Below are 9,589 nucleotides of genomic sequence, written 5' to 3' on the forward strand. Positions count from 1 at the left end.
ATGATTCATATGTTCCAGATTAGGTGAGCCTTTATCAGCTGTTTCGTAGGCTCTTTTAGACAGAAATATGTGTATCAGTACTCCAGACCTCTTTAATTTTTTTAATAAAATGATTATTTGTATATGAGCAGGGGATCACCATGGCGTATTTTGTCCATACGTTCCCTTTGTAACCTGGACCTTAGAGAAGCCCTCTCTACACATTTTACACCAACTTAACTAAATCAGTACAAAGGCCTGTTGGTTTTCTCTCTTTTGGTGGCCACAGAAACATAAATCATTTGTGTAAATTACAGCTGCTTTGAGGACTGTCTGGCGAGGCTCTTGCAGGAGAAAGGAAATGCTAGTTTATGTTTGTGAGCGAGTGAGAGCAAAAGACAGAGAGAGAAAACAAGAGAAATACTGAGCCTCGGGCGAAGCATGTGAGAATCACCAGCGGAAGAGATAATGGCAGCGTGAGCATGCTTGTACTGTGTGTGTGTGTCCATGTGTTTTACCTGAGGCCAGGCCAGTGAGCGTCACCACCAGCCACCCAGACCAGGCGTCGTACAGGCTCTTTGTGAACTCCCATGCTGACTCCTTTTTCTTGCTGTTGATCTAAAAACAATTTGATGAACATGGATTGAGTTACTTACGCTGAAAGTAATGCAGTATGTTTATACCAGCTCCCCAGGGATAAGCAATTCAGTCATCTACTATAGTGGCCACTGTTGCTTCAATAAAATGGTTAATTGCACTATTTGCATTCCAGGTAAGGCCAGGTTCTAAAAACAATGTTTGCCAAAGTATTCATGTAACATGGAAATTCTTAGAGTTATTATTTCCGGGAGCGCTGCACTAAATCACTTCTGGAAAGCAGGCTGTAAAGTTGTGTCAATATTTGGATAAAAGTTTTGACAGAGAGAGGTTGTATCAGTGACGGGGAGATGTAGGGCAAGTTTATTGTGTGTTTACTCATTCTGGTTCATTCATGAGTTCTGTACAATGAGATTTCTACACTGAGCATGAACACCAACTGCTACTGAAGACTGGCAATAGCTTTGATGTTAAATTCTTTTTCGTTGGACTTCCTGTTTATAAAGTTTCAGTTTCTGTTGGTGAGTTGCACTGTTTTCCTTCTCTGTGAAACCATTAAAGCTAAAACTGCTGATCCTAACGACTTAGTTCTTCTTTTGTGTGATCCAAAACACACTGTTGCTGCACAGGAAGCGCGTGATACATCACTTCCTGTGCAGCAGAGGATTTTTTTTCGCTGACACCAGCTAATGTGGAAAAGCTGTATGAGCGGGAAATAGACTGAGGTACGAGGTTGTGAGAGCGGAGTGTCAATTTGAAGCTGCTATTGCAAACCAATTCTGAGCTCCAAAACTCCCTTTGATATGTTTTAAGGCTTAAAGGCCTCAGTATGCTTCAGAAAGGTGCTTGTTGGATTATTTAAAGGCGGGTTTGTCGGCGGAAATCACAAATAACCATCTGACAAGAAGTTCTGATGAAGCAAACTGGCAGCGTAACAAGTGTGTACGTGTACCCAAACCAAAGAATTGCCTCGGTCGGACGACGTCGTACAAACTAGCTCGTTTGAAGTATACTGAAAACTTTAAAGGTTTAAGGTTGCATTGTTGGCCAGCCTCAGTCTCCTCACCTTCCGGTGCCTCTCGCGGTCCTTGCACTTCTCGCGGACCCAGTCGATGGTGTGGAAGTCGTCGTAGGTCCCCACACCAGGGATGGGCTCCTCTAGGAAGTCCAACAGGTGGGTGGTGCTGCTTGGTGCCCCGCCCCCGTTAGACATGGCGTAGTTAGACCCTGAAGGGGAAACACAGAAAAAGAGTGTAAGGCTTTGCAAAATTCATGGTTGAAATATATATATATATATATATATATATAGTGTTTAAAATAATATCTTTGGTGCACAGTGTGATTCAAAAGATAAAGAGCCTTATATTAAACAATACAATATGCTGCCAGAGCATTATGGATATAAAAAAAAAAACATTTTGGCATGAGACACACTGTCTATATACATATATATATATACATTTATTTTTCCTCAGAGACATTTTACCATAGAAACCCATCTGAACAGCGACTGGAATGGCAAGTCATTCCAGTCGCTGCAACACGGATCAGAAACAAGCTACAGCAAATATTTTTTACAATGTTAAAACAAAAAAGAAAAGCTAGTGATGTGATATTTTGCTACTCTGCAGTACATATGAGCATCTTATAAATGCTCTTCAAAAGAAAGGATATCCATCAGAGTGCTGCCGACTGCACACATTAGAGCTACATCTCCTCGATTATCCGGCTCATCAGAAGCACTGCAGAGCTAAAACACACACCACTGATATATAACGACGCAGTCGGAAACACAGCCCCACTAATGAGAAAACCCTGCAAGCCCTGCAGTCCATCACCTCAGCCTGAACAAAAACAATTGAGGAGTGGAGGTTAATTTGGTCCGCTGGAACATTTGGATGAGTAAACTTTTGCTGAAATACCTGTAGGAAATCTCTCTCTCTCTCTCTCTGTTGATCCTCCTGCTGCTGTGAAGATGCAGATCACTATGTGTAAGTGGATGCGTGAGTCTACAGATGGTCTTTTTATATTTTACATTTTGAACATCAAAGCTTTCAAAATGTAAATCAGCAACTTCTACTAACAAGCCAGACTAAGTAAACAACATTTTACTTGTACCTAAAACAGATGCCTTCTTGTCTTTTTTCTTGGAGCCATAAAATCCTCTGTCCTTATAAACTTTAACTGCTTGGATGTCTGGCAGTCTCATTAGCGCTGGTTTGATTGTATCGGCCTGCAGCCTGCAGGACAATGAGATTACCTATAGGGCCAATAACTATGTAAAGTAAGTTCAGTAATGGCTTCAGCATGACTATGATTGGTCACAGCACATAGCAGAGATTTATAAAAAATAAATAAAATACAAAGCAAACATTGTCCACTGCCTTTGAGGAGACGGTGCTGATACTGTAAAAAGATAAATACAGTATGTAAGTGGTTAGGTCTGACCTGTTCTGTCTGGATGCAGATTCAATATGAAGCAAACAGCAAAACATATCAACTTACATCAACACACACACACACACAGTATACCAGAGCGAGGAGCTGATTCTCTCTGCCTCTTATCTGAAAAACATCGCAGGATTTGCATGGCTGCCATTTGGCTTCCCTGGCTGAGGTGGCTGCATGATGCGACATTACTTACGTAAAAGAAAGTGAAAACAGTAATATTATAAAATATTTCTGAGTCAACATAATCTTCTTATCTGTCATCCACATAATTCAGTAAGTCGATCCCATTATTGCAGTATAAGAGGGTCATCAAATTAACTTTAAAATGCACTACTGCATGTTTAATCTAGCTCAAGTGTGTTTGATAAATTAGGGAGAACCCGTCCTCCCACGTTTGAGATTGTCAGAAAAGCTGAGCCTAATCCTCCTACTTGTGACGACAAAAATATGCGAGACTTCTTCATCTGCAACACAAAGGCAGTACAGTGTGTAACAAGGACAAAAGGGAGACACAGAGCAACAGCTTTGGTTCAAGTGTTCAGCAGAACAAAGAAAAATATGTGCGGTTAATCAAAATAATAATGTGACACACGTACAAGAACAACTTGTTTCTCCTGTCTGTGTGCATTCAGCAATATCAGACTAATTCATATGCAAATAAGTGTAATTTTAGTTTATGTAATCCAACACCCGGAAATACACGCTGGGAAATTTAAAATGTACACCAGGACATTACAGACCAATTACTTCAGGGACAAAATGTAAGAGCAAGAAAATTGTATTTAGTATTTCAACCCATCTTCAAGAGTAACTTAACACCAAGCCAATGGGGCTCTGCTGGGTGTGGTATCACTGTGGCAGGGTGAGAACTTCAACCACCAGTCTTAAACCAACCAGCGTTTTAGACTGCTGAAAGACAAATAGGAGCAGAACGCAAAGTCTTTTGTTCACTAACCAAATATTTCTTCTGTCAGACATTGATTTAACCTTTGAAAACAACCTGGAAGATTAACTCCCAACACTTGTTACGCACGTAGCATCGAGCTGAGGCTTCCCATGCAGTGATTATTCAGACATTCATTCATTCATTCGGTGCCATGCGGTCAGTCACACAGCAGTCAGGCATGTTGTTGCTGAATATTCCATCATCCTGCGATAAGACACTGTTGGCAGCAGTGGATAGTACTGAGGGTAGAAACAGTTTGACCGATCCCAAACTTCAAGTGCTAATTAAACTAATTTGCTAGATAGATTTACCTTAGATGGTTTTCTACCAAGGAGAATACAAACAAAAAGAAAATTCCCACCTTGAATGCGATTATTTGACTTGTGTGATCTGTAACAATATGAAATAAAAGTACTACAACATGCAAATAAATGTGTGAATGCAGACATGTGGGAGAGAGTAATGCATGGTTAATAAAGAGGCAGAAAATCCTGTGGCCATTTGAACAGCAAACGTACACATTCCAGTCCACAATACACATTTGCCCTCACATTTTTAATCTCCTGAGCCTAACTACAACTAGGGCAGGGTCATGACTATGAAACAAGGCTTCATTCATAGCTGTTGACCCTCTGTGATCTGCTTTAAACATTAACAAGAACATTAACAAGAACATCCCGTAGATGGCTCTGCATCCTTGGTATTAACACATGATAACTGAGCTACACAACTCAATGCACCAAAAAATTAACCCACAATAGGTGAGAAAGACCACAAGCAGTTAAATTCAGATGCTTTTTTAAAATCAAATTATATACATCTCAGTTTGGAATAAAGCTCTTGCACACTACCAACATCTTTATCCCCAATAATTGTAAGTATACGCAGAAGATGGAGTCTGGTTCCCAAAGAGTTCCCACATCACCAATGCGGACCGTGACAGAGCCTTTGAAAGTGAAGCTTATTAGCTCATATCGCAGCCTTTGATGTTTGATGGGATGTGGGAGAGGAGAAATAAGTCGAAACCCCTTTGGTGAGAATTTCTCTAAGGCGTAGGGACAAAATGGTCAAGTGTAGCTTTAATCTGACCAGTCGATATCGTGTCCAGAGAGGAGAAAGAAGAAGTGAGTGTGTGAGCTGTTGTAGAGTCAGCAGCAGTAAGAGTGTCAGGCTTGGCAGGGAGACGGATACCATCTTTCTCCATTCTGATTTCAGAGTGACGGTGAAAGTCTGGATTGTCCTGGGATAGTGTTAGTGTGTGTGTGTGTGTGTGTGAAGGGGAAGCTGGACGATGATGACTCAGTTGTTGACTCAACAAAAGACATGGAGATCTGGTTTTTGGAAACCACTGAGATATGATATTTCAACAACAGACACCTGACGGCAAAAAGAAAAGAATAGTAGAGCTAGGAGCTATGGGTGGTGTGACTTTCCTTTAAGCCATCAATTTGTTTATCTGGGAGAGTGAGTGACAGAGTGAGCTATTTCACTCAAACCGACGACCCTTAAGGAAGGTGCGACATGTCTCACGGCTGCTTTAAATTCTGTCCTTTCTCCATACAAAGTATGCAAAGTTCAAACTCACATCCTTGTTAGCCTGCGACCAAAGAATCAATGATACGAGTCATCAGTCGAGAAGATCCTGAGTCGACTCACATTTTGACGCACTTTGTCATTTTGTTTGTACCTTGGTTTTTTAGCAGCGTCATTGTACACAGAGTGACAGCATGACTGTGTGAGTCCAGTCTTTTGGCTGCTCTGACGATCTCCGCTCGGGTGATGACTGTCAATGAATTTGGCTAAACCTCTTTACCAGACGGTAGGACAACTTCCTCTACTGTCCACTGTGATGGGACTCGTCAGCTGACAGCCCTGTCAGGAGCCCGGCAGCGGAGACGCTCTGTGGTGCGCTGGGGTTTCTACACAAAACTATGATCCACACTTTTACTTTCTCTGACTGTGTGGAAATCGGATGTTTTCACAATCCCAGTTGACAAAGATAGGCAGTAAAATGTGAGGTAGGCTAAAATATGAGAGTCATGCAGAAGTTTAGCGGCACGCTAAACTGAAAAAAACTGTTGAATCTTCGTATTGAACAGCCAAATCTGATTAGTCGGGTACAGCCTTAAGAAAGCAAACTCCCATTTTTAATCTTTATTGGACGTGTTTAACTCGAAGCATAGCTCTGCACCTTCACACATAGTGAGGGCAGACGAGACAGACTTCATTACAGAGCTCAATGACCTTGTGAATCCAGCTGCTGGGAGGGTCTTTAAGTTCTCCTCGAAACAAAAACCTGGACAGAGAGATCAGAACAAGATGAACAATTATGCTCAAGAGTTACTTTTGCTGTTTGAGAAGCGTTATCATAATAAATCTTACAGACACTGCATATTATATTGATTTTTTAAAAAGGTATTCAAACAACCCATTGAATGAGATGGCGATGATAATGACTCTGCAGTCCATCTTGGTGCACCTTCAGGTGTGTGTCTTGGTTTTTGCTCATAAAACAAATTCTATAATGGAGAATAAATATCTCATTCATTCATTAATTTATTAAAAAATCACTACCAAGCCGAACTACATTGTAATAAACAATCTCACTCTGATTATCTGTGCTGTTAGAGGAAAATACACCAACAATCAACTGCACATTTAGTAACCAGGGTCAGAAAATAACACAGGCCATAAGCAAAATATGCTGAAGAAGATTCAGGACAGACCCATTAACTGAAGAAAAAAAGGCTCAATATGCATGAGTAAGTGGGATTACTGCCTCTTATGGGCCACTGTAGGCGATTCATGATTCATTGAAACGTTACCTTACATATCTAATAGCAGCACATACACACACATAAATATGGTTTAAAGTAATACACTTCTACAAAGTCTGCTGCCAGGGCCCAGCAACAGCTTAACAAATCTTAGTGCTTCATGATTCACGGCAAGTGTATAATTTCATTTAATGAATTTGCACCAGAAAAAATGAAGATGAAGGGGGCTAAAAAACATTTAATGGAAACGTTAAATGACAACAACTCAGCAGCATCAGTCTCTGAGCATAAAGAGAAGACTGCGGCTCTACACTGCAGTCACTACTGCAAAAAATGTCCAGCTCTCAAGTAGAACGGATGTGGATTAATTAGAAGGGAACATTTTCCACTTCCAGTAAGAAAACGAAGGGATTTGACTGATGAGATAAATCAGACTAGCCCCACCTGATGATGCTGCACTACTGGCAGCCATCAAATTAGGAGTGCGGAGCCAAGCGAGGGTGACGCTACGGAAAAAAAAAAAACCTGAAGGGGACTACATACGAGCACATGGCCATCACGCACCAAAGGGAACGCAGGCAAAGAGACGAATGTGCACATGAGAATAAGGATTCAGTTTCTTTCCCCTGTGCGTTAGTACAGTGACACAGCGATTCTGTTCTGTCTGCAGCAGGGGCTAAAACCACATTGGTGCACACACAGGATGGCTGACTGTCAATAATACCACTTCTCCAATTGAACAGTAATTAACATGGCCTTCCTGAGTTACTATGATCAGTGAGGTCGGAAACGACCATCAGACAACTTGTTCTGAGACTTTTGGTGGAGAAAGTCCAGATTGACTTCAGTCCTACGACCACTGCTGCATTCGCCTGTATTAGGCCTACTCTACTACTGCTGAGTAAATCAGATCAGAGAGGTTTAGAGGCAGCTGGCTAAGACACCCTGGGTCAGCCCGGTTGGTAGTAGGGTTAGTCTGCTCAGCTATCATGTGATCAGCATCGAAAACTGACCCCGACAACCTGCTTGTATCCTAAAGAGCCAGCCGGATGACCAGACTGGTGGAATCCCCAGTGTCGCACGAAAAGGCTGACAAATAAATGGATCAAAGTCCGAAAAGCATGAGGACTCAAATGCCCTTTTTACGTAACGTTCCTTTGCGTGTTTACATATGACATGATGGTTCCAGAGAGTTGAGACAAGGCCACTGTGTTTAAGGTAAATGTCCCTAAAGCAACCTATTTAGTATCTTTTGTTTTGCTAAAATAGTACACTGTAATATAATACATGTATTACATTGTGACTACCGGTATATATCTAGTTTCACAGGATATTAAAGCAGGAAATTGGCAAACCAACGTATCTGGATAAGAAGTCATGTAACCATGACATGAAAAACTGCCAAAAGATATATGAGTAAATCTTCTTTTAAAGGCTGCCAAACTGGAAAGGGGTGAATGTACGGTTAGATCATCTAGAGAGAAAGGAGAGGACCAACAGAACTGAAAACTATCAAACTGCGCTCCTGTGAGGAGAGAGGAAATAAAAGCTTGTATGTATGGACGTGCTCCTGCACACAGTGGATGTAGGCAGCAGCGGATCTGATCTAAACTCACTAGGGGCCTTTTGTCTTTGTTACCTCACCGTAAAAATCTAACAAGGCCTGGAGGAAGCAACGCACGCACATGGGAAAACTCCCAAAAGGCCACATGGGAAGACAAACAACGATACAGCCTAAGAACAAACATTTTTCTGAGAAAAACAAGTGATAATTTGGCACAAATTACTGCACGACTTCACCCCGAGGACCCCGTTATGAATGATGTTACGTGACATCCTGAATGTGGCCAACAGGTGTCCTCGCGCTGCATGAACATTGTGAAACACATCATCAACACACAGCCTAGATCTACGAACGTCCAGTTTACATATTTACTAGCCTAAGCCTGACTGTGCCTCTGCGTGGGGGAAATTAAAATGGATGCCCACCATGTTGCCTTTAGTCGCTTGCTGCTTACAGGCCCAGGCACAAGCCTTAAAGGCTAAATCACCTCTACCATTATCTTGTTATCTCTGGCTGACGTGCACAAACGCTGATGGTTAATCATCAACAGAGGTGAGAGGTGAATGGTGAAACTAGCTGGCCGGACAGCTCTTTTTTTTGCTCCCAAAGAACATGCAGAGTAATGGCAGCTTCTAAGCCACACACTGGCACTCCGATTGCCCTGCCTCACCACCAACAGCAGCAGATGAGGCAGCGTTTGTTTAACCTGTGTCTGCCTGCCATATGTGTACATGCACTCACTGTACAAGAAGAAGAAGAAGGAGGAGGAGGACGGCCTCTGTCATCACAGCAGCGTGACGAAAGGGATGGGGGGAAAATAAAAAACTAGAGGGGACGTGGCGTACCTCTTTTAGGGATCTCCTGCAGGGGGATGGTGTCCCCTCCCCCGTCGTAGGGCAAATAGGGGTCGGCCGCCGCGTCCTCCTCCTCCATGTTGACAGCTGAGACGAGGCTAAAGCTAAGCTAGGCTTCACTACGCACTGCTGGTTGTGTGTGTGTGTCAGCCGCTGCCATGTTTACCAGCGGAAGGCAAGCAGGGGCTGAGTGAGTGAGAGGGAGTGTGTGTGTTTGAGTGCACAGTCCTCTCGATCTCCCTCCCCCTCCCTTGTCTTTCTCTCTCTTTCTCTTTCTCTCTCTCTCTCTTGCTCTCTCTCTCCCTCCCTCTCCACTGCAGCAGCTGACTGTTAAGAGATGATGATGTCATCACACACACACACACACACACACACACACACAGTGTCACACACACACAGTGTCACACACACACACACACAC

At 42.6% G+C, this 9,589-nt stretch overlaps 1 protein-coding gene across 7 annotated transcripts in view; it reads right to left on the bottom strand.

Annotated features, from left to right (window-relative positions):
- Nucleotides 1-9,589, bottom strand: part of clcn3 (chloride channel 3) — a 36,888-nt gene that overhangs the window by 13,449 nt on the left and 13,850 nt on the right. For 4 of the 7 annotated variants that reach the window (XM_035675220.1, XM_035675222.1, XM_035675224.1 and 1 more), the window contains 2 exons: nt 1,643-1,803; nt 498-597 (listed from right to left, as the gene is read on the bottom strand). In XM_035675220.1, the coding sequence (XP_035531113.1) occupies nt 498-597; nt 1,643-1,803 (261 nt within the window). Of the gene's footprint in view, nt 1-497; nt 598-1,642; nt 1,804-9,055; nt 9,432-9,589 lie in introns of those variants that run through there. The other 3 variants (XM_035675221.1, XM_035675225.1, XM_035675227.1) reach the window with 3 other exon arrangements.

Source organism: Morone saxatilis, unplaced genomic scaffold, assembly GCF_004916995.1.
Source record: "Morone saxatilis isolate NCDOM2014 unplaced genomic scaffold, NCSU_SB_2.0 Contig4, whole genome shotgun sequence".
NCBI lineage: Eukaryota > Metazoa > Chordata > Actinopteri > Moronidae > Morone > Morone saxatilis.